At 39.4% G+C, this 26681-nt stretch overlaps 1 protein-coding gene across 10 annotated transcripts in view; it reads right to left on the bottom strand.

Annotated features, from left to right (window-relative positions):
* The window catches only part of CCDC149 (coiled-coil domain containing 149), a 51307-nt gene that overhangs the window by 21343 nt on the left and 3283 nt on the right, over window positions 1-26681 (bottom strand). For 9 of the 10 annotated variants that reach the window (XR_013922059.1, XR_013922060.1, XM_080343380.1 and 6 more), the window contains 7 exons: window positions 20973-21134; window positions 20398-20436; window positions 10001-10108; window positions 4517-4633; window positions 2901-3073; window positions 1405-1477; window positions 16-100 (listed from right to left, as the gene is read on the bottom strand). Coding sequence is in view for 8 of the 10 variants with exons in the window: in XM_080343380.1 (XP_080199506.1) it covers window positions 16-100; window positions 1405-1477; window positions 2901-3073; window positions 4517-4633; window positions 10001-10108; window positions 20398-20436; window positions 20973-21134 (757 nt within the window). In the remaining 2 variants the exon portion in view is untranslated. Of the gene's footprint in view, window positions 1-15; window positions 101-1404; window positions 1478-2900; window positions 3074-4516; window positions 4634-10000; window positions 10109-15368; window positions 15392-20397; window positions 20437-20972; window positions 21135-26681 lie in introns of those variants that run through there. The other variant, XM_080343381.1, reaches the window with a different exon arrangement.

Genomic DNA, 26681 nt, shown 5'->3' with positions numbered 1-26681 from the left:
GCATTTCTGTAATACCTTGCTTTGCAGACAGGACTCCAGTCAGAGCACTGCTACTGGATCTACTGTGAGTCTTTGAATTTTTTCGTCTCTCTAGTGCATTCTAAGGAAACAAGAGGTATCTTGTTTAGAAAAACAGTAGCAAACAAATCCTTTCATTAAATGATCTGGAACTTTGGATTCCAGTCTCAGAACAACTCTGCAGGGCCTGGAGCCTACACCCATAGCAAGTCATGGGAACATGACTCTCCTGGGGAATTGTTCTCCAGCCAGAAGAGTCTTTGCAATGTAACAAAGGCTCATTCTGTCTCATTGCAATCTCTTTATTGTAGTCTCTTCCACCTACTTGACCCAATGCATTTTTAAGACTTGCCTAATTTTTAATAATCTGCTCAATGCCAATGAAGATACTGCAGTACCCTATAGAGAATATTGGTTGGGTACAAAATAGACTTTCCCCAGCATCTCTTTGGATAGCATTCAGAGGGAAAGCTCAAACTCCTCTATCAGAGTTTCTAGAAGCCCTTTTAGTAGCAAATACTGATTTTCAGGAATTAGCAGCAGAACGATCCTGCTACAGAAGTCCAGCTCTTCCAAAACTAATACAATTCAACGAAACCCACCAGACCACCATGATGCTCAGTTCTCACCGATAAACTAACTCACACTCTGAGGCTCCCAAGTCATAAGTCTGAACAGACGCTGAAATGAACTTGGTATTTTGAGGAGCTTTGCTCACACACAAAAATGCAATTAGTGTTGTGGCTGCTTCACGGTGACCTAAATGTAACCATTAGCAAGAAGTGCTACTTGCAATCCTAGGACAACTCTTCTCATGCCCTGACAAGCAGCCCTCCCCTCCCACACCTCAAAATCACTTGCAGAAGAAACCAGAGTGCTTGACCTCAGGGAAGAGCAAGAATATTTTGCCCTCAGAATTCAAACCTGAAGGTTTAGTGCAAAACAGCATATATCTTAACCCAGGAAAGGGAGAACAAATACAACTTAGCAATCACTAAGCCGTGTGAAGAAACAGTGGCTATTCAGGAACAGGAAGACAAGACCTGCTTGTGACAGCAACACAGCTGAAGTCATTCACCACACAGTGCCTGCCCTGCTACTTTGCACCTACCAGCAGGAGGAGAGTTCTCCCACAAAACTTAAAAAAGGTATCAAATTCATTTTTCAAAATACTCTTAATGGGTATCCCTTTGTACTACATCAGCTAAGAAACTTATAAGAAGACTGTGCATGTAATATGTATACATGCTAGTATTGTCAGTATGTTGGGGTGGATTTTCTTTGAAGACACAATTTTGCTCTTTAAATGCACTTGAACATGAGAATGAACAATTACCTTCATGAACAACAAAGCACAGTTTAGATAATACACTGAGAGGATCTTACCTTATATTTAGTAATATTAGACTTAAGAAGGTTGACTTCCTCTTGAAGTTGTTTTAATCTCTCTTGAAGATACCTGAAAAAGAAATTACTTCATGTTACCTTCAAGTACTGCCTCAAGCACTCCTCTTTACTATTTGGCATGTCCTCTCTTTGAACTCCTAAGAGTTCTTTTCCCTCTGCAGTTTTGTGAGGGATAAAATAACAAAATCTTACTGCTCTTGACCTCATAAAACTTTGAGTAGGGAAACAAATTGCATGAGAAGGAGACTGCTCTCCTGTTAGATTTGCCAAGCATGCTGCACAACCATTTTATATCGGTCCTTAGGTTTTTGGGGAGAGAAGCTAAAAGGATATATTTATGTCTAGAGGAAACGGACAGGAAGCATTTACTCATGCCCTCTGTACTTGAAGGTCTGTGAGATGGATGCATGAAGATTTGTATATATGTCAACACAAGACTCAACTACGCAGAACTTTCGGATTGCAATATCCATCACTTACATGGCACTTCTCATTAGCAATCACAAAGTAGAAAATTTAACAGTATAGTTGAAAAATGGTACACAGTTAACTGAAACAGTACATTTCTTCCTAACAGAGCTTATGCACTTGGATTAGATGGCTATTTCCACATAGGAAAATACCTTTTTCAGGCATAAAGGCTTTATAAAATATTCTCTTTCAGGTAGTGCAACTGCAGATGTATTAAGAGTTTGTGACAATTTAACTATTTTAGAGGAGAAAAAAAAAAAAATCATATCACTCTCAGGGGAGCAGGGGGCCTAAATTCATACCGAACTGTATAAGCCACACAAAACAGAAAAAAAATGGGAGTTGCTAGGAGGAAGTAATGCCTTTGCTATTACACTTTGCTACCTGAAGTATAAGTCCCTGTAAATGGAAAGTGTCTAAGAGATCTATTTCACTTTAAGGTAATTGTTGACATTAAGGGAAGTACCTGCGATGGCTCTGGCAGTGACTCCTCTGTCGTCCTTAGCAGAAACCATAAAGCAAATTCTTTTCCCAAGGAAGTGGCAAGAATACCTATATGGGTGATTTCACCAGCAACTTTTGTTGGCAAATCACTCCATGTTGACAACCTCTCCCTGTAGTGAGAACTATGTCTGAAATTGTTAGCTCAGGGTACTCAAAGTCCCTGTCTCCAATCCAAGATCAGCCCATTACAACTCACTGATTTTCTGAAGACACCGAATTTTAACAGTCCTGCTTTTGGTGGCATGCAGTGATGGGAATAAAAAAGTCTGCACTTTTCTTCCTTTTCCTTTTTTAGCTCTATTTGGGAGTATCACTGACATCTCTGTAGCCAAATAAAACACTTGTAATTTCCTGCAGCCTTTCTCAATACTATTTGATGGTTAGCTACAGCACAAACAAAACAGACAAAACAAATTACCAACATCTCTTGACTTCCCGATACTCCTGTTAAAGCAATGCACTGCTTGTTCTAGGGAAACAGTAGTTTGCAACGCGCTCACCTGTTCTCCATACACAGAGCATCTACGTCGATGATACGGTTCTCATGCCCTCCTAAGACATGATTAAGTTCTTGGTTTAGTCTGTCAGACTTATCTTGGTAAAAAGAACGTTCCTCTTTCACATCCTGTAACTCATCCAGTGCAGCCTGAAGATCATGTCTCAGAGTCTCGATCTGGGAAGAAGGAAAAGCTGTATGAATATTTTGAAGTTTAAACAAAAGGTCACATAGCTGAAAACAGCAACAAGCACTGAAAAGGCTTGATTTTGGACAGTCAAAAGTCTTGCCAAAGCTAATAACCCCCAGTACTTTTGCTCTGTTTTGGTATTATTTCATTAATGTGAAGTTAAGTAAGACTGGTTTTACAGAATTTCTAGAAAACAACTAAAATGTAACAGCAAAATAAACCTTAATCCATACTATAATTTTGTTACAAACTTATTAGGCTGGTTTTAGCACATAACTTCTAGGACTCCAGAAATGAACTCAACTGAATCTGGCAAATTCGGAGAATAAAGAAAAAGTCTGTAAGGCAGAAATTATACTAATCGTGGGACTTTCAGCAATTAAGTTCCGCAGAATAGGAAGAAGAACTGAGAAAAGTACAACATAAAGCAGTTGACAGGGTGAGCTTTGCTATTAAGGAAAAAGGTGAAGGAGTCCAGTATAAAAGATACTTAAGGAGTAACAGCTTCAAACTTCCAAGGAGAGGAAATGGAGAGTGTGAGAAAAGTGTGCAATGAGTGGAGAAGTCTCCCCTGGCACCTCAGAAAACACTTGACAAGCCAGGAAGGACAACAGAAGACCATGTGAAAAGAGGCCAGGTGATGAACATAGTGTGAGCTTGGGAACAGAGACAGCAAAGAGGATCACACTGGAAGAAGACCAAGTGCAGTCAGCAGTCCTTCTGGTGAGCTAAAGCAGCGCTGCACTTGAGTGAAGACTGAAAACCAAGAAATACCCACCTCTTCCTGCACGACAGATCCCCCTGGGTCATTCAGGGGGAACTGACATTGGTAGGAATGAGTGTGGGAACAACGAAGAACACAACCCCCCAAAATTGTCCGGAAAGCTGTGTATCGGTGTTAGGGAAAGAGTCTGATAAATCAGATGCTGTGTGGTACTCAGTATTAATACAGACTTGAAGTAGGGGACAGAGGTCTGATGCAAGACTTTTTCAAAAAAGGGGAAGAAATACCTACGAGGCAGGAGGAAGAGGAGACTAACAACACTCCTACAGATAAATCCATTCTGAGAATATCTTTAGGAGATGCATCAGCCACCACATATTGTGATGAATACTTGTAACAGCTTGTAGCTAAGGAGTCTCTTTCATTGAAAATGTTCAACTGTCACAAGTTGTTGCTGCACATTACAAAAAGAGGAGAATCAATAATCTAGAGAAGGAATTAATGAGATTAGGAAACTCACTCTAACCAGGTGTGCATGTTTAAGTGATTGCTCAATAAGAACTGTTTCAGTAAAAATCCCAGTATCTTCACCACTATTTGCAATGTTAATCAGGTACCAGCCCTCCAAACACAACAGAAGCAGTCATTTGCTTGCTACTGCACTAGCTCCCTACAACATGACAGTATATGCCCATTTAACTATTACTTGTTCTCGAGCCTTCTCCAATTGTTGAACAAGGTCCTCCCGCTCATGTGCTGCAAAGTGACGAGCCCCAACTTCATCATCTCCAAGTCTTTGCTTCGCTATTGTCATTCGAAGGAGCTGTGATAACAAAAACAGATTCAGTAAGCAAGAGAAGCCAGGCTGTAGCATCAGAGTACCTCTCTATTAGTAATAGTAAAGCTGTCACAGATTTCATCTCTTGGAGGTCAAACAGCTGGTATTATTTAAACCAGAGGGAATTTTCTGAGCCGAGCGCTCAATCCTGTTCTCAGTGAAAAATTCTGGTTTAACACTCAAAGTATCAACGGGAGCTGAATTAGACGTTGCAACAACAGTCACTAGAGTATAACAAATCATGAAAGACCAAGCAAACATAGACACACGGTCGGTGTTTTTTGGGAGTGATAGGAACTAATTCTAGACAGACTAAAAATAGAGAATTCTCAGAAAGCCATTTTCATATGCAAATCTTAAAATTCTCAGCAGCAGAGAACTCTTCCAAATTAAGAATGAAAGGGCATGAAGTGACTTGCCCAGCTTCATTTTAGTGATACCACTTAAAATCTCACTGTACTACATCAGCGCAGAATTTGCATGAAAAGCTGCTAATACATTTGCGTGTACGTTATTTTTTTTCATCAATTTACAAAGGTTAATTCACGTTAAAACCAAAACAATGGGCCAACAACAAACAGACTTGGCCAAAACACGCAATAACAGGCTACAGGGCATTCAGCATTTACAGTGGTTTATACTGAGTACAACTAGGCAAAAGTGTTGCCTCCGCATGGCCTCATTTGTAGGAGCTCCACAGAGACTAGAGAAACCCAGCACAATAACCAGCCTGACTTTCCCTGTATCTTTGACTGCACCAATGAATTAATGCACATCATTATATTGCAGAGCTAGAAAAAAAAAATATCAATCCTCTGAAGTAGAAGATTGTACATTAAAATCTATCTTTGGTATTTATGGGATGCCAGTCACCATAGCTGCAATGTGCCAATTAAAATCCTGCTGATGCAAGACCAAATACCAAAATCATCCTGCCCACTTATTTCAGCTCCAGTTCAGTGCAAGTCACCGAAGGCAGTACAACCTGTTCTGATAAGCAGTTCACTTGTTCAGGGGAAGCTGTGCCCCCAAAAGTAACGGGTTTTGGCAAACTACACTTCCCTATCCCCACAGGGAAAGTACAAATCATTGCACAGGCTGAAGAGATCCTAGGAGATATAATTCCTACTAATTTATTTATCCAAACAAATAAGTCAAAATGGCACCTAGCAAATCCCAGAATGGCTGCATAGCTACGGGACTGGGTTTTTTTAAATGCTAAAAGGCTGATGAACAAAAGGCATAGTAATATGATTTAATTCAGTTAGATTAACATAATTTTTAGAATCTCTCACTAGTGAGAAAGGCAGTAACAAACAAACGGAATTACATTTTGAGGACTCAATCTTGTTCAGAAAAACTGGAAATGGGAAGGGGAATGACACTTCAACGGCTGCAGCAGAGCAAAACTGCATAACCCTGGGCACCAGGCTGGGAACTGGACCAGAGCAGTGACTCACACACTATGACCAACTCTCCTCCAGCCCGGGAGGCGGGGTGGCATAAGATGCAATTCTAACTGCAAGTAATTATTACTTGCAAGGTCAAACAGTCTTCCAGTAAAAGGAGATGTCCTTACTTATTACTAATTTTGAGGTGAAAAAAAATGTATGAAGTCTTATGAAAAGAATGCTTCTGAAATCCAGATTCAGCCAGTAAAAGCAGCATTATAAACATACATAAAATAAAGTAAAACACCAATCCATAAAACAACAGAATGCTTCTTCCAGACAGTTGGCCAATCTGAGAGTTGACAGGGCAGAACAGGCCAAGTCCTTTAATTCTGCATTGCCAACGTCTCATGAGGCAGCACCACCTGCTATAAAATTCTTCCCTGAAAATGCTGTGACCCAAAGAGACACTAAGTGTTATGCCAGACGGTTAAGGGTTTATTTCATATATTAGTGCTTTGTTATAAACTTTATACACCTGCCCTCTGGCTGCTGTATTTTTATTTCTGTCATTCAGAAATCCCTGAGGAAAGGAATGCTCAACTTCATTTTGCAGCTAGAGGTTAACGCCACTCCTCAGGATTCTGTGAACAGCAATTGCAGCAGAGTGGATTTATTATAAATTAATGGCACTTTACCAGAGATAGCTCCCGTTTGTCAAAAATTCATAGATTGTTAACCAAAACAATCCAGTGCTGCAAGCCACTAGTCTTTATTATTTTAATATCACAGCTTTTTCTTCATCAGTGTTAGCTAAACTAATTATTTATAAGGGAGCAACTCTGAACAGTCCCACAATGATCAAAACAGGCTTCACCGCGATAGCTGCTGCGCAGGCTGTGATCACTGCCGTGCAGGCGAGGAGTCCACAGGCAACGCCTGCACCAAGGCTGTGCCTTCCGGCCTGTTGATAACACATGCAGAAGAAAAAGGGACACAAGCACAACCAGTAAATTGTTCATGGAAGGCAGACACCATCATGTTTAGCCACGGCCACTGACAGCAATTGTCTTTACCACGCTGTCTGCAAAATCTTAAGAAGTGGACCAGAACTATGTGGATTTGCTGCCTTAAGTCCCAGTTCTGCCAAAACACATGCACCACATTTAACACTTTGCACTGCTGCTGCATGAGTGATTGTCTGCTTTACAATAACGAACTGTCAGCAATACCACAGCCATTGTTTTCCATGCATCTTCCTCTCACTTAATGCTGCCCTCGACAGCTTACAAAACCATTTCTTCACGTGGGTAGGAATTCAAGTGGAGGCAACTGAGTCATCTAGTCTCCCAGATGCCTCCAGTCTCTCTTATGTTCTCCATTTTCACCCTTTTAGATCTCCCAACTATCCTCTCCTAAGTTTCAGTAATTGTTCTCCAAGCATTGCGGCCAGAATGTTAGGAAGGAAAAAGATTTACAAATAACTATCATAAACATAGAATAGTTTTCATGTGTCAGAGCTGATAAGAGATTGTGATCAATCATAAAAATAAATAGTCTTATATATCTGTTGCTGGAGCGCTGCAGTCTATTGCAGTATTTCTCAAACTGCAGCAACAAATCCTTCCAGAGGCTGCCTGAAGAAGTTTTATTTTTTTGTGCCAACAGAATTCTAGCTGAAAATAAAGGAAAAAAATAGTCGCGTTAAACCAAATGCAAGTAATTTGTTATTACCTAACTGATGACGGACTTAACACGATTTCAACAACAAGCAAAATGTCACCAGTTTAAGGTCTTCTTGCTAATCCAAGTGACTCTATCCTACTAGTAGCACACATTAAAGTGGTGAAAAACAAGTCAAGCTATCAAAACATTTCTTTATCAATAGAGCTAATGTGTGATATTTAAAGAGCTTTTTTTTCTTTTTCAGTCCTACAAAGCTCTTGCCACTCAGTGACAAAGCCTGCATGAGTCACCCCTGCTCAGACACAGGCAGAATTGTTCATCCATAAGCAGCTTCACTTGCTGCAAAAGCAGCTGTTTGTTTATCTCTTGCCAGAAGTAAGGTTGACGTAGACCAGCTGGGCAGGATGCCCTCCCTCGTTTTGAAGAAAGCAGAGAGAAGAATGCAAAGGAAAAATGTAAGAACAAGCAAATTGTTATAGTTCTTTGTTTTTGTATATACCATGCGTTATTTGGACTCCAGTGCCTGAAGTAACCCAGCTGCCAGGACAGGAGAACTGATGAGCACAACACAACGGCTTCAGGAACAAGCCTAGAATTTTATCACCAAAGCTAGGAGGGAGCAAAATCTGACACAGGAGGAGAGCGTTAAATCCCTCAGAGAGATGGAAATGCTTTTTTAGGCACTTCAAAAACCAGCAACCTGACTCTAAAATAAGCTCTATTTCTCATTTACCAGGAAAGTGAAGAATGTGTTCCAAAAATGAAAATCCTACTCTAAATTAATCCCTGTCTGATGCAGTTCTTTCCTCCCCCTCTTTATTTAGCAATGCACTATTTTGCACCTTTTGGAGAGGGGCACCGAATAACCATTTTTGGATTTTTCCATTCCTTATGAGAGTCATGTATTCAAATTCATGCCGAGAATACAGATGTCACAAAGACAACCAGCTGATATCAAGTTAATCCGCAAGGGTAAATCTAAACAAAGCCAGTTCAAGCACAAAATACACGGCTCTGTGTTACCAAGATCATATTGCTATAAGGAATTAGAAGAGGTACATAACCTTGATATTTAAATACGCTGTAGTTGTACTACCCTCTGTGTTGTTTGTACTAACAAACCCTTATTATCTCTTCAGGACTCGTTTGGAAAAGGCTGTATGGCATAATATCAGTACTTGAGAACTGCAAGGTACTGCTTTCCACACTGTAATATAACTCAAACAATAATATGCAAATGAAAATAAATACTGGAGAAGCTGGTCTTTGAAGATCTGAGCAAGTTAAACTGAATGCTATGCATGCTACAAATTCAGGTCTCACTTGACCCTTTCCCAGCCCCCTGCATGTCTTTGAGAAAATCCTTTGTGATAAACAATGAATCAAACTGCATTATCACAATATACTTATGTTTAAAATAAAACAAATAGAAAGAAAAAAGCCATGTGAATAATTAAAAGCCACATAATTTTTATTCACATTTTCAAATCCCGTAACTTCAAAACGGTAGTTGAGGGAGGTAAGTTCTTATTCATTATTTGTTTCATTTTTTACTTCGTTAACCACTTTGACTCTTAAATTCAACTTCGCACTAGTTTGATCTCTGAATGTACTTTTGCATACAGCTCCAGCTGCGAATGTTACACACATTTGGCTTGAGTTTAAATATTTCAATTAACAGAGACAACAGGAGTTTGATTAATACCAAATGGCAGATTTTGAGCAATGTTCCATATAACTTGCTAAATTTAGCAATAAAATAAATGGGGTTATGTAAGTGTAATAGGATGAGAGCTGATACAACGCTCACTATGTATATTTGCAATTACCTGCTCCATATTTTTGAAAGGAAAATTATGCCTCCCCTGGTTTTAATACCTACTAAAATTTCTACATTTGCATTGCCAAAAAAATTTGAAAATTATCCCATGAGGAAAAAGAAATGCTTATCTGTACTTATTTGTAAGAAGAAATACCGGTAATAAAATATACGGAAGGAAGAAAAGCTGAGATCATTAAAGCAAGACTAGGTGCAAAATACGTAGCTAAGGACAACAGAGAAAAAGCAGTATAAAAAAATTATATTATTAGCTGCGCTTACTGGTTTCCTATACAAGCTTCTTTCATTCCTCTATTTTAAGCATTTTTTTGTAATCCAAGTATTTTAGAAGTTGTGCAATCTATTGTTTTATTTGTTTTCCTAAGATATAAATGCAAAACTCCCGCCCAGTTTGCACATTCCATGCCATTTATGGATAACACAAGTTTGTAATACCTTATTGTCCCCCTGTACTTCTCCCAGTCTCTGCTGAAGCTCTCTTATCTCTTCTCCAAGATGTTTATTTCGATCTTGAGCCTCACTCAGTAGCTGAGCAAGATTTGCCTAGAAAAGGAGCAAATAGTAATCAAAAGTTAGTGCCTGTGGAAAGAAGTGTAAGTGGTGACTGAAAAGAAACTGTAGACTTACTCCTTATCTGCCAGCAATCTTTATTTATGTTGTTGGCACCCAGACTTAATGCTTCATTAGAGAGACAACAACAAAAATCACCAGAGTTCCTTTACCTTTAATAGTAGGAAATACATACAGCAGGTCTGCATACGCACTCCCAGAACAGCACACAAACCACAAAAAAAAACAAAGTGAAAAACATCCATGCTAGCTGTGATATCTTGGCTACTGTGAGGAGCAAGACAATATTTATACAAAGTTCCCAAAATAATAGTTTTAAACTTGTATATAATTAGATAACAGGCAGAGCTGAGAAATAACTATGATATAATTATATTCTCTAATAGTGTTTAGAGCCCATCCCTAGCCAATGAGGAGGACACCAGTCAGAGTCCCTGCCCCTGTATGGAGCTGTACCATGGATATCTAGTAGCACAAAATTTCAAACGTGACCTGAGTCATTAGCTAGTGTGTATACTTCTAGAAAATGAGAAGTGAAAGCCAGAGATTAAAAACACACACACCACCCCCCCAAATAATCCAGGTCAAAAGTTATCATTTACACTAACCTACTAAATTATCAGGGTAAACAGTCTGGTCTATGATTTTATAATTAAATTCCATCACCTTGATCACTAATAAAAAAATGATGCAATCTCCTCCTTTCTTAGCTATGATATCTGAAAACAAGCAGGTATTACAGATAAATTTATTATTTTTTTTCCCCTAACGAACTGTCATGAATCCACAAACACTGACCCAGCTCAGGAAAAGCCGAACCAACAACACATCTCCTGAGAGAGTTATAATCACACTGGCTAACGCGCAGCCTTTCGAGACATTGCCTGTAGACAGCTAGGGGTGTCTCTCACTGCCAGAAATCTGAAGAAAATAAAAGGAAATGGAAAAAGGTACTTCAGATCTTCTAAGCAGTCCCTGGTACAGCCCCACGAGTCAGTATTTCTAAGCTACCCTTACACGCACCCTCTGGGTTTGAGGCCAACGCACCAACTGCTACATCCTACTCCATCAACAACAAGCCCAATTCACTGCTACAGCTTCTACAGTTCTGGTGCTCCGAGGTCAAAGATTCTGAAGAAAGTAATGTAACTTTCCCAAAGTTTTGGAAGAAAACAAAGCATTTTTTTAAAGCTACTGATATACCTGAAGACTGCATATATATATTATTTGGGAAAAGAGTGTAATAGCAAAAAAACCTGTAAATAGTCAATTGCAGGGCCAAAATTAAGCTGCATCTATTTTTATTTTGAAAACAGCAACCGTTCAAGCAATGCAAAAGGTTCCTTAAGTACGCATTGGTAGAATGTTGGTTTAGTGTTGGGTTTTTTTCTACACGTTAAACACATGTGTAATAGTCATTTATATACTGATTGAGTCAAGGAGCTTCAGAACACATTCAGTCAGTTCTGAAAAGGTACTTCTTAAGGGCTGTTTAAAAGAAAGAAAATAAAGAGCCGATGCTTGCAGGAAATTGTATTTAAACTGAAGTACCTATGGCTAGTGCTCAGATGCCTTTTTTTTTTTTAAAGAAAGCTGACTTTCAACAAAGCCCATCCAACCACCAGACTGTGTTAGTTAAAAGGAACATGATTTGCACAAACCTCTCTGAAACACTTCTATTTATAAAGTCCCTTTTTATGATGGATTTGAACAACTCCTAACGCTGGAATAGCGCATGTAATTTCCACACCTGGGAAGAACTCAATCTCACTAATTAGCGTTTACAGCCACAAAACCAGGACTCTAGCAGTCTGTAGTCAAAACTCAGCTCCCAGCAACTGCAGGAAAGGCATTATGATGCCTATACTAACTCTTCCTGCTCAGATTTATTTCCTTTAAAACCATTTCTCTGGGATTGCAATTCTATGCTGAATTTTATTTGTCAGTCATATAAATGACTCAATGTGACAAAAACCTTTATACTCAAGACGGGGATTTTGGAAGAAACTTTAAACAAAGATTTTAGACACCAAAATAAACCAGTCTCATTTAAGCATGCTAAGAGCATTACAATGAGCTAAGTATAGACTTGCTCCTTAATGCAAAGCTTCTATTATACTTCTGTTAAACTAAAACAACCAAGCTATGTCACAGAAGTAGTCTCCAGCAATTATTCACTTCCCTGGCTTAGAGGTTCCATACAACTATAATTTAAATTGTTCCCAGCTCTAAAGGTTTTGGCAAGACCTGATTAAAGCTCTTGGTTAAACATGGACAGAAGAAGTATTTGACTTTCAAAAGTGCTCTACTGGGCTTAAAGAGAGCCAGCCAAGAGGATACGTCGAACAATACCTGGACTTGGTACCATTTCTTTGGCATATATAAGAAAACATACCATATGGTTGAAAGATGATAAAACTAACAATGGAGGACTGGCTTTGTGAACCTGTAGGAACGTATTTTTTGAAGAAAGGGGAGAAATCTATGCAAGGAGAAAGGCGATTCATTTTTCCACCTGGCAACTTCCTTTCAACATTCATAGAACACACACAGAATTCACTTAGAAATTTAAGACAAATTATTTCAGCAGACAATAACGCCCCTATAATTTACCCGTGCAACACAGAACAACGCCCTGAAAGTTGGCCAAATTCAGCTTCCCTAGACTCAATTTCTTCAATAGTTTCTTCTGACTCCAGGTGAAGCCTTAAAAAGGCTCCTGTATCTGCCAGAGACTTCACTTCCTTCGCTCGCACTATTCAGCGCTGACTCCAAAGTACCAGTGAAGAGAGATGTCTGAGCCCCGGTAACGGGGGGGAACGACACTGAGGTCTGTCCCTTTCTGCAGCCTTGTCGTGCCTCTGCAACAAGTCCCAAGAGTGGAAAGTGCTTGTACCTCCTACCTCCTCTCAGTGCAGCTATTTGTAATACTAAATAACAGAGAGTGCTTCACTCAAGCCTCTAATTGACGGTGTGGTATCAAGGAATCTTTCTGGAGCTCTGTCCACCTCTGGTGACATTCGGTTTCCAGCACGTATTCTTGTGGCTCCGCAGCACGACAAGCTCTTTGTTTTACGTCCCTCTGGCACGAGGAAGTGTGCATGTACAGAGTGAGCACAGCCCAAACCCCTGGAGACAGGAGAAAGTGTCTCCACACTCCTTTCTCCTCTAACAAAAAGCAAGAGCAACTATTTACAATGATCCCGCTAGAAGGCAGGATGAAAGGTGAAAAAGATTGATGTGAAAGCACCAAGTGGGAAGTGCCTACCATTATTATATAGGGGAAAAAAACCACCACAAATCCAAACAGACCAGAGTGTGAAAGATGCAATGGGGTGGGACCACAGACCTCATCATTTTCCACTTAGATTTTGCAAAAACTTGCAAGAATGTTTTGGGGATAGAAGGTGGAAAAGAGCCTTACTTTTAGCTACAGATGAGCAACTGAAACTACTGACAAAAATACCTATAAATATTGATTAACATAAGTCGGTGAATACCTGTCAGACGGTGACAGATCTTTGATCACCACTGACCGACGACCCAAGAAGGAAAAAAAAAACCCATTAAAACCCCCAACAAAACAGTAACTCCAAACAGTCATCCCTGCCATTGTGCACATTTGAATTTGTCTCCTGTAACAATTTTGCAAAACTAGCCACACATCTACACAGTGTTATTTTTCTTCACACCACTTTAAAAATGATGGATAGTAACACAGTCTTTAATATAGCTCTCAATTCTGTTGCACATAAATCTTATCTGACACACACAAAAAAGTATTTAAAAGAAGGTCTTTCTGCCTTTAGATACTGCCCGAAAAAGTAATTTGGTAAGGGGAGAGATGGAAAAACTTCCAACACACTTTTAGATTTTCAAGATATTTTTAAAATACAAACAAGCATTTCTATACTGCAGTTTACAGTCTTTTGTGTTTCTTTCAGCCACACCTTTAAACAAAGAAGAACACAGAATTATAGGGCTGGCAGAAAGAAAAGTTTGATGAAACATTAAGCACACTTGATGGGTGTGACTGATGGCAAATTCAATTGCGGTTTCTCCTTCAATGCACTCATATGATTGCAATGGCTGAATTAATCCAGAAAAACCTGCTTTGCTTACCAACTACCACTGTTCACTCCGGGGCAGAACTGCTGATCTACCCTAGCACTAGCTTCCTTACAACAAAAAGCAAAAAATATTGTATTTTTCTCTTTTATTTGAAAAAACAGGTAGAGAAGACTCCTGAAATTATAGGTCCTGGGCATACTAAACAAAATATATTTAACATGGGTCATATTTCCCTGCAGATAAACAACAGCAAAAAATCAAAGCCTTGCCAAGCAGTCACTTGACATAAAACAGGAGAAGAAAATCCTTTCCCTGTCTGAGTACATGTTGCTCTGAGAAGCCGGCAGGAATCCCACCACAGAAAGACACCACTCAGGACACTCAGCAACCAGAATTTTATACAGCTGATTAATAGAACCAAAAAGCCATTTTATCAGTACACATAGAAAATTAGCATTTTACCCCTCCTTTTCAACCAGTCTTCTGTGTATTAGCTTTGTGTTGTACCAAACGCCACCCAGCCAGATCTAGAACACTTGCCAAAGGCTGACAAACAAAACAGGGTCATCATCAACTAAAGACTCCTCAGGAGGCCAGTTTTTGCAAAGCAACTTGTTCACATACATCATAAGTGGCAACTGAGATTGTCAGTATTAGCTACCAGTTATCATGAGAAGTTACTTGGTAGAAATTCCTTCACTGTGAAAGTTCAATAAGGTACTTCAGTCTCTCCATATTTCATATAGGCTTCAAGCTTTTGTTGACAATAGATTAACAAAGTCGAAGAAAAATTGTTAACCTGTATTTATACAAAGACTACTATACTAAGATAGAAGAAAAGATTGTTTCATTGGCTTATTTTAGCAGAAATATTTTAGCTGCTTTGAGATCTTAAGGACAACTTAAGCTTTGAGATAACGCACAAAAGAAATTAGAATCCCTTACACATTTTGAGTGTTATGACTAATGAACAGAATATTTATCAAAAATATTCAGGTGCAAGGGTGTGGAAAAGTATCTCTCATTCCATCAAGAGCAACCAGAGGAAAGGACATTGTACATATCAGGCCTGAATAGTGCTTCAAATTTTAAAGAGGGACTATCACATTTATTAGAATCAACATTTCATCTCTGCTAGCCTCAAGTTTACTGCAGAACTTACCTGTTGAAGAAACAACAGCATCACTTCACAAAACCTGACTCCTTGCGTGGCTAGGAAGTTCTAGCTTTTGCATACTGTCACCTGCTCCTATTAATAGAACAGCAAATTTCAGTGTGCACAAACCAAAATCTCTTCACTGGCTGTGCTCTTGCACAGGCACATTTTGAAATCCATGGGAATACTACTCTGATGCGTTGCCAGGGCAAACGATCACACTGATTTCCATCTGCTACCTCACACTATGGGAATCAAACATGCACCTACAAACCACAGCAAAGCACGCAGGCCTCAGTTTGGCACATGCATAGTGTTTTTCATCTTCAAACCCTCTGAAGAGAAGAGGAAATCACATCAATCTTCACAGCATCCTCGTGATACAAATACAAAATGATTGCTTACCCTGCAGTGTACTTTATCTGAAGATTTTCTCTCACAGGACTCTGAACGCAGCTTTTGCACCTTAGCACAAGTCTAGCAAAACCTCCAGAATTCATTAATTAACAAGAAATAGTCACACCAGTCATTTTTTCTGATGATGTCAAAAATGGTCATAAAGTAATCCCTGAATTCTGTTTCAAAAGTGAATTGTGACATCTGAGTACATTACGCTAGAAGTGGAAATGAGAGGCATCAAAATGGGTCCACTTGTGCGGTGTCAGAACATACCCCTGCCTGGAGCCTCCAGTCCATATGACACTCTACTTGCCCCAAAAGGCCAGGCTTATTCATTTATCCATTAGCAGACATCAAGCTGACTGACCAGTATCTTAGTGAGTGGGTAGCATGCTGCTGTGATGTCAATGATCACTGAACCAAAGTCTTGGCTTGAACAAATCACCTTGGGACACCAACAGGAAACAATAACAGAGTGAAGGACCACGACCTGCAGGGAAGATGCACACAGGTTGTCTGACAAAAACAGTAACTATCAAGCTGAGCTCTCTACTAGGACTATGTCATCATGATGTTACGAGGCTCATTCCTAGGAGCCTCAAAGAGGGTTCTATGGCCATGGGATCCGCTCAAAGGCTCAACAGCTACTTGGAAGACACAGGATGCACTAGACTACATGAGGCAAAAGTATCTTTGCCAATAGGCTGGCCAGCTTCTTAGGTAGAGCTTTAAAACTAAAAATGATGGAGGAGGAAACAAGGAGGCTTGGGGAGAGGGTAGGCAAGCCAAGAGCCTGGGATGATGGGACGAGAAGGGACATCGCAATTCACGAAACAACCGAGCTGTAGTGTAATCCCTTTGAGCACAGGCATGTGTAGACGGAAGTGCCTGCAGAACAGCCTTGTGGGGAAAGCTCACAAGCCTGTATGGCAGAACTGGCACACTTGGATGCCCCCCAGAGGCCTCCAACACACACAGAGCATGGGGAAGGGTTTGAAGTCTGTGTGTGGTTACGGCATTACGATCTCACTGGGATCATGCAGAAATGGTGGGACACCTCACATGACTGGAGTGCTGCAAAAGAGGGATCCAGGCTCTTTAGGAAGGATATTTGGGAAGGTGGGATGGGCTGTTGCCTTTTATGCGAGAGAGCAGCTGGAATGCATGGAGCTCTGCCCTGGGACAGCTCAGGAGTCACTTAAGAGCTTCTGGGTCAAGATTAGCAGGCAGACCAACACGGATGCTCTTACATCAGGTATCTGCTATAGATTTCCTGATCAGGAAGAAGTATTAGATGAGCCCTTCTTCACACAATTGGAAGACATTTCATGTTCACAGGCCATGATCTTCATGAGGGACTTTAGTCACCCCAATACCTGCAGGTATCTGAACACACACACACACACACACACATACACAAAAAAAAAAACCCAATACTTTTTTACTGTGAGTGGTCAAACTCTGGAACAGGTTGCCCAGAGAGGCTGTGGAGTCTCCATCCTTGCAGATGTTCAAAATCTGACTGGTCACAGTCCTGGGATACCTGCTCTAGATGGCCCTGCTTGAGCAGGTGGATTGGACTAGTTGATCTCAAGATTTGTCATACATTTAAAATAAAAATATAAGCCCTCGCCAATGAACATATGCATTGCAACTTTGTTCTTGACACACAGCTACACTGCAAACCCATTAACTCCAACTGAGTAGTCTCACCGAGATCAAATTAAGCAAGGCATATTTAAGACTGTGGCCCAGCACAGTCATTTTCCCAACCATGCATTTTACTTCACCTTTGTTTATTCAAAGCATCTCATTTGTATTAAAAGAGCTTTAATTTCCTATAGAAGGTCAAAGGATTCGCTGATTTGTTATTTCAATGACAAAACTCCTCCTAAACTGAAGTTATACTGAAAATTTAAGCGATGTAGATGAAAACAATAGTTAGTACAAATCAAGCTAGAAATCCCATCATTATTTTTTCTTCAAGTTTCCCAGCATGGCAACACTGCCCAACAGATATCCAGTATTTGTTTGCCAATGTGATGAAAATGTTCTATATCACAGCAATGGCATATAAATGTATTCCACAGCAGAATGGTAGAACTTCTACTTACACAGGATGCAAAGCAGAGGCTCTGTAGACAGAGCAACATTTAAACATGCCTTTCAAAATGGGTAGTGTCTATTGTTTACCATCTCTGGTGAATTTTAACATCAGCTCTTCATTATTCCTATCCTCTTGAAACATTTCACCCCTCCATTACATTTCCAAAAACTACCTTACACCTGAGACCACATGACATTATAAACTACCTTCAACTGTGGCATTTAATTGTGCCTCTTTGGTAAGAGGGGCCAGAAAAGTACTGAAAGCTCACAGGCTGTGATAACAACACTAATGTTAAAACACCTACTGCAGGAAAAGGGATTTCGGTAGCACAGTTTATTTCCTGCTTTTGTTGGTTGTCAGAAGATGATACGCATGGAACAATCTTCGGATTGTGTCAGAGATGTGCACCACTGTACACACAGCTCCGAGAGGGGAAACAGTGCAGAGCACTGCACATTAAGGTACCTTTAAATCACACCAGTTTTACAAATACACATTCTGAGTTAACTGCTTGCTGATAGAAATTGCCTGCTTACATGGTATTTCCACGTAAAACATGAAAACATGTATGGGCACAGTATGGAAAACAACATATTTTAAGAAGTCACAAAGCATAATTGATGATAAAGGTGAAAAATTAAGAGATGAAGGAGAAGAAAGTAGCAATCCCAACCCACCTATTATATTTAAGGTTCTAGACTGCAATTTCAACAATAATTTCTCCGTTGCAGTAAAGAAATGTAACAGATAGCAAATGGTTCAGCATGTCATGTTTTCATCTCATTTCTAACCATGAGAAGAGAATGCACTTCTGAGTCACACAAAATTCATTACAAAAACAGAGACCCTGATCCTGTAAAGTGACTGAGGTCACAAACTTCTCCTAGCTTGCAACAGGCTTCTGAACAAAAAAAAGGCTGGAAAAAGTCCTAAAGAGCACAGAGAACGTCACTCTTTCTTAGATGAGAAAATGCCAAAAAATGTACATAAAGTAGTAACGGAAAATATTCATAATTTTATTATTCTTCGATGCATTTCTCAAAGCAAAACTATACTCTTCTTTAGAAAGGCTGCCCTAACTACTCCAGATTACCCACCTCGTATGCTACAGACACACTTCTCAGGAGAACGTGCACTAACAGCTACTGTAAGGTACATATTGTCCTTCCGGGAGATCCATATATGATCCCATCTGAGAATAAGATTTTCTTTCCTTCACTGTTACCTAGGATGAATACATAACTTCCTCGGAAAAAAAGACTCCTAGCTAGATCATTAAATGCCTTTCCAGGTATTTACCATGGTAAGATTTGCCAAAACTTAATATAATTGCAGCTTCCGAATTTAGGCTAAATTTTGTTAGTATTTTAGAAACAAATGTAAAATTTATTTGTTTTGAAAGACAGAAGAGGAATTAGAACAACATCCATGGCATGGCAAACCTCCCTTCCTACTTACCTCTGTAATGACCCATATACTGTATTTTTTGTGTTCTCTTTAATTGTGTATTCTTCAGCTTCAATTTTAGTAATCAGAATGCACAAACCTATATCTGTTTATAAACTTCTAATAGAACTCTGTTGAAATAACAGAATTTCAAATAAATGATGCACAATAATGAGGGAGTTAAATGATTCTACACTGAGCTACTGACTTGTTGACAGCTATTTAAGTGCCTGAAGGAGTAATTATATCGCCCTGAAAGTTTAGTTTAGAACAACCAAAACCCTAAGCCCTCAAACTTTCGAAAAAACAGCAATAACAACATGCAAACTCCCAGGGAAAGGACGATGAATAAAACTTCTGACTCATTAAGAGAATGCAATAACCATGTTTTAAACATGGTTAAAAGACTTTCCGGACTAGCAATTACAGCAACACTTCTTTTTGATTCTCCTCCTCCTGCTCACACCTTGTATTTGGGGGCTGTTTTACCCTAAAAATTAAGATAGTTTTAAGATATGACAACCAACACTCTGTAACAGGGACACACTACATGGATCTCTGGGGGAGGAAAAAAAAAAAAGAAGTGAGCAAGCAAAAAGTTTTTCAGGGGAACCATAAAATGCAATTACCGTTGTTCTTACCATTTATAAGTCATAGAGCCCAAGTAATCTGGGAGAGTGCCTAATGGAAACCAGCACTCACAACAATAAATTAACAACTGTGGGATGCAGACAATGCATTCCCAAATTGCTTTTAAGTATGAGAAGTACTGTTACAAACCCATTTTAGGACTCAATACAAGAAGGATAAACAACAAGAACAATCTAAAGTCTCTGTACACTGACCAATTTCAGTCTCAGGTGAAGATAAAAGCAATAGCCATATATTCTAATTAATGATAGTTCAGATATTTCAGAGCGAAACACGTTTAGACAAAAGCACAAGACGCCACAGTTTAAAGACAGTTTTTGAACAGACAGAAATGTTTGCTTTTTACCAGACTTCTTAGTTTATATTTTCACAGTTTTGCAAAGTAGTTTTGCAGCAGATAAATAATGCCAACTGAAAAATAAATCCTACCTGCTTCCTCTTTTCAGGCGGAAGAGATGGATCTCCATCCTACAAATAAACAGACATATTTTATTGGGAACTTATTTCTGAAGCCAGCAACTACATAAGTTTGTGGATCAAATTTTAAAACACATATTTAAACTAAATGTTATCAAACTTCTTTCTAAAATACTACATCTTGGTTAACAACTTGGTTAATAGTTTCATCTCAAAAAATTGTCAAAGCCTGAAGATTTGTTTTTGTCTCTAGAACAGTGGGTCATTACAAATTTATGTTGCATTATTTTTCATAACGGTACATTAAGTTGCTGTGGAATAATAATACTGCAGTCCGTTTTTAAATGAAATTATGACTGAAACTAATTTCCTCAGAGCATGCACTGTCTTTCTGTGTCTTATATAACAGGCACTATCTCATCAATGTGGAACAAATGAGTAATAATATGATCAGAGCTGTACAACTGCAGGACTACCACAAACAAGTACCTGAACATTTTTACACTACTGATTATGGACTCCTTTTGATTTTTTTGGAGGTTGATTCTTGTTCCCCAATTATACAGTATTCATAAAGAACAACCTACAATCAGCTCTCGATACTTCTTTTTCAGAGACTGGTGTCGTTCCCGCAACTGGTTGGCCATAAGCTTGTACTGGTCTCTTTCTTGTTGACAGGTATCCAGCTCTTTGGAAAGGATTAGCAATGCCTCCTTTTTACTGTCAAGCTTCCTTTTACACACCAGATACTGCAAAAGAGAAAATAAAACATAACTGGAACAAGCCATTTCTATCCCAGCCAGCCCTGCTCAAGTTTTTCTCTGAAAATACGGAGAAAGAGTCTGCACAAGATCAAAGTCTGTCACAAGTTGTCTTAGCTTATTAAGAACAATCATAGGAAAGCAATCTGTTGTATCAGAAGCCTGAAATGCATTTGTAAGGCCACACACTCACCTGACCACTATGAATTAGAAAATTCAGCAATTTAAGTTTTTCCTCATTTTCCTCATATGTAACAGCGTAAGGAACCTCACAACTTAACCCACAGCCCTGGGAAGGCTGCTGGAAAGAAGCAGCCTTTGCAAACTCCCTTTCTACTTGTGTCCACAATACCCAGCTCACAGTTTGCAACCAGCAGTTCCCACCTCTTTGCCCCTCCCTGCTCCCGTAACCAGCAATGTCCTTGTGCTCAGCCTCCCACCTGGACAGGGGAAGAAGACCGTGGCACAGCAGAATGTACCTTGAGTCTGAAACAATTACAGTGCGATACCCTATCAGCACAGGTAAAATAAACTAATTTAGCTGTGATAATAGATGCACTTGCTTGTTGAGTCAAGTATGGGAAATAATGTAGGAATATTGCAAGCACCTGCATGGGGAGGGAAGGCAGAAGTGAGCCTTCCCTTCCAGGCACGGCCTTTTATGTGGGAGGCTCCAGCACAAAGCAAAGCAGGACATGCAAATCTGAGCTGTGCTGCATCAGTCTGACCTGCTTCACTGCCCTTCTCCACTGAGAGGAAGAGCGAGTGCCGATTATGCCATCCGTCCTGCACCGGCTAAGTGTTACCTAGCACAAGTTTCAGGCAACTTTTTACACTTAATGGGATGTTCAGTCAGCAGATTCTTCTCACCCATCACTTGACACTTCTCATGCTAAACCATGTATTTCTATTTCTGATGTTACTCACATAAGATGTGCCACTAAATACTTTCTGAATGTGCTCTGCAAGAGAGCAAATATCACAGCAGTCATGAAAACAATTTATAGTTTCATTATATACCCTGACAAGAATAGTTTGTCATTATGGGCTCTTGCACAAAGCATCAGCACTTCCATACTGTTGAAGTCCGTGCTGTTCTTCAGGACAAAAATCATTACTTGTATGTACACCTGGCTTGGAATTGACTTTGTTAACCTCAATTTCAAGTCAATGAGAAAGGGAAAAGCAGGTTTGGTATATTAGTACAGCCAACATTTTCCAAAAATGGTAAATGCTTAGTTGCAAAAACGTGAGGAGGGAATGAGAAAAACAATTCCAAGAAGGATTTCAACTCACAAAAAGGATACTTCCACCTTGGATTAATTTTATTTCTGGCAACACTGAAGTTGAAATCCTGCCATAAATTTTCTGGATTATGATGCCTTGGCATCAACTTTACTAAGGCAACTGTACCTATGTACTTATGTCCTTACTGATACCTAACACAAATGTCAAGTCCCCTGATAAAGCACTGAAAAGTATCAGAAGCTAAACTTTAATATTGTCAGCAAGTGATTATAGTGACATGGTAAACCCGCTTCAAACTTGATAAAATAATTCCTTCCCTTACAGTGAAGTATTTGCCTCTGATAATCTCTCTTCTTTTTTCTGGTTTCATCTCATGTCTTAGTCAATTCTAAAATATGCCTTCACTAAATTGTTTTTAAATACTAAAAATCTGATACAGCTACTGCAAACAAAAATGAGTAAAAGCAAACCTCGCAATCACTTAAAAAACAAAACAAAAACAAACAAACTAACCCCCCCACCAAACAACAAAAAAACCTCAACAGCCCAAGCTCCTGAAGCAAGTAGCATGGCCTGTTCCTTTAGCCTCCAGGAAGAACGAAGTTGGCCCATCCAGCCAACTGGTGGAGCAGAGCAGCCTGTACAACATGCACAGTGGGAGAGAGCAACGCTAAACAAGTCACCTTAGGACACCCACACCACCAGCAGGTACCTCTGGGCCCTGCCACAAGTGCTGGAATACAAAACAGCGTATGAAAGAGTTGGAAGCAACCAGAACATGTGGATAAAGCTGTAAAAATTATACTTATCAGGCAGGAAATGCAGACCTAGTGCTAAACAAATCTTGTTTCTGCCATGAGTCACAGCTCTCCACAAAGGACACCCTCAAAGCACAAAAGAAGGCGTCACCTTTCACAGCAGCACATGGGAATTCTTCGTCATCTATCAGGTTGAGGATAATGAACCATAAACAGATTGTGGGGACAGTTGTATTCAGGCTCTAAATAAAAAGTTTAAAGTACAAATGAAAAGTTTAAAGTATATTTTAACTTCATGAATTATATACTGATGGTGTGCCATACAGAAGGAAGGGGCTTGGTATCTTTCATCAACTTACTGTTTGGATTTTAGTATGAAAGTGACCACCTAGAAGAGTTTTGAAGCTATTTTTGCCTTTTGCATATATTTACTTTCCCAAATAAATGGGATAAAAATGATAATGTTGTAAGGCAATCTGTTTCCATGGGGGTACGGCACAAGAAACAATAAAGCCACAGCATTTCTGTGGGATTTGATTATTTGACAGATCTATGCTTCCAATTCCTGTTACCATTTTTGAAGGAAAATCAAATTATACAAAGACAGACCTCAAACAGGTTATTCAATAGATATGCTTCTGAATGTTAAAAAAAAGTACTGACAATGACCATAAACTGAGCTAACAACTGTACACCAGAAACGGATTCTACCCACGGAAACAACTGAGTCCCACCAACAATTTCCCACATATGGACAAATGAACTGGTGTGCTGTCACAAGGAACATAGGAGCTTAACAGTCTTTTTGGAGCAATGCAAGCAATAAGGAAAATGTTCTCATATAGTCTGAGAAAGAGAGTTCAATAGATGCTTATGGCATTCATACAGATATTTCTTCCTCTGCACTTGAAAGAAAGCATACATCTCACACACTGACTATCAGTGAGACAAATAAGTGAATCCTATTGTGCACTAGTTACTACAAAATATTCTTATTGTCTTTTGTTTTTTTAAATTGATGTTCCAAAATAATCTTTGAATTTAAAAAACAAAGTTAACCAAGAATCAGTTGCTATACTTTCAATCTAAAAGCTATGATGAACAACTTTTCATATCTGTCTAGTGACTTTTATCTACCAATTCACTGTTATCTGCAATAAAGCAAATTATAATTGCTACAAGGAAGATCATAATAATTAAAGGAATATATATGACATCCTACATTACTGCCTGAACTGCTTTACAGCCAGATAACTACTTTAGTGAAATTAAGTAAAAAGAGACTGACATTACAGGAGAATGTAACTGCTCCAAGGTGACTCTCCAGACTGAACATTTACTATTTGTCCATTGCTATTTTTACTGACAAATCTGGATAGATCTCATTAACGACACAGTAGACATGGTCTAATAATCTGATGAAGCTGGAACACTGTCAAGGTTTTAGACTTTCTTTTTTTAAACCAACAAACACACTGAATTCCTATCACAAAATAATTTATTTTAAATTTGTACAAATTACTGGCCTATATTTGGGTACTTAATGGCAATTAGTGACAAGAAGGAAAATATCTAATTTTCTGAGGGTAAAAGCAGAGATCTTCAAACTGTGCTTTGGAATTACCGTGGAATATTTTCCATGTTCCCTCAACACTCCAGGACCTGGCGTCCTTCAAAATGCCGATGGACCACCACATTGTACATGGGCCTGGAAAACAATTGTCTGCCATGCTCTCAGAGAAACCATGACCTCTACTCACCACTTTTTATACAACTGATCCAGCTGCTATTGAACTGCCTGAAGTTTTATCCAACTTCTCATCACTGTACTCTTGGAGGTAATTATGCTGTGGAAATGGCAAACTGCAGAGTCCCCAAATGCTTTGCAATGTCACTACTCGAGGTGTTTGTTGACAGCATTTCAGTAATGTTGCTGCCATTGGCTTGAGATTAAACTGTTCAACTTATCTGAAGGAGTCAAGCACTCAAACCCAGAGAAATACACAACTACTGGCTATTTGCCTGCCATCTCATGTCCTCATCTCTGATGAAACCTGAGACAATGCAGTGCCCTTGGTTTTATCCCACAATATCACCTCTGCTTTTCCTGCTGCCCAGCACTTGCGTCACCAGCTGCCTCCTGACTGCTGAAATACAGAGCAGGTTGCTGTCATTCACTGATGACATGAGTGATATACGCAGATCTCCAGAGCACCACATCTTGTCTTGATGACAATATTATACCACATAATCATCACTAGACATTTAGGAATTACTATCATTCAACTTGATTAGTCAAAACAACACTAGTTTGCAACGTGGCCCAATCCTTAAAAGTTTTGCAAGTTGTGCATCAGATTGCATCATTAATTTATCTGTGTTTGTTCCTCAGCATCCTTGTGGGTATCTTAGTCCAGCCTGGAACATGGAAACATGAGAAGCAAACACTTGTTTTATTGCCTGAAAGCCCAGCACGCAGGTCTCTGTAGCACCTCTGCCAAAGCTCCCAAGAACTTTGGAGAGCAGTAAGTCACAGTGCCAGCTCGTTTAGCATTTCCACTTCCTCTTCCAAATGGCAGAGCCATTACAATGTCGACCCAATCGCCTGGGGACCTCAGAGCATCCACTCCACTTTGTTCTTCCCTACAGCCACTGGCATTTGCCTGCATTTAGAAAAGCTCAGAAATTAGTGGCTCCAAAGCCTATTGGGTCCCCTTATAGAGGTTTGGTGAATTACATTTCACGCTCTGTTTGAAAAAGCAACGAGACAGAAAGTTAGAGAGATATTATAAACTAATTTTTCTTTCTGTTCTCTCTTGTCCACATGAAAAAAGTAAAAAAAGTGCAAGCAATGGGAAAGGCATTCTCTGCCAATTACAAGTAGGTTAGGTTTCTCACTCTCATTTAGAATTAATGTCTGGAACGTTCAACTATTTCAACTAGAACTACTGCTCAGTAGTTGCACGTTTGATAAATAATTGCCCAAAACTCCTTCTCCAAATTTAAGTTGGTAATTACTAGGCAAGGAAGCTCAAGAGCACAAGCATATAACTTCCCTCTGTGGTGCCAAAGATCATACACAGTTATTAATCAAGAAATAGCCTCCTGAGAATGACAAATTAAATGGAGACTAAATTTCTTCAAACTAATTTTAGGAGGCACAGTCACATATGCGTAGCTGTAAATAGCATACAGTAAATGCTCTAATGTGTGGGAGTTGACAAGGAAAAGAGAGGCCTTTTGACACTGGATTTAATTCTAGAAGCTGGCAAATCTGAGGGAGAAGCTAGCAGAAAGGACGGAGGACAACCACTGTAGTCTTACGGGTTTCCTAGGAAACCTTTCTTGCTCCCAGTAGAAAACACTGCTAAAAGTACACGTTCTCCAAGGAGCATTAAATTAGGACTAGTGCCAACTCCTAATGAAGTGAATGGAAGCACACTCACAGACTTCAGCAGAAAGGAGACCGAACTCACAGAAGTCGGATCTCTGAAGCAAGGGCAGAGCTGATCTTGCAGATGATTTAAAA

Source organism: Nesoenas mayeri, assembly GCF_963082525.1.
Source record: "Nesoenas mayeri genome assembly, chromosome: 4".
Taxonomy (NCBI): Eukaryota; Metazoa; Chordata; class Aves; order Columbiformes; family Columbidae; genus Nesoenas; species Nesoenas mayeri.
This window is presented reverse-complemented; position numbering and strand designations above follow the sequence as displayed.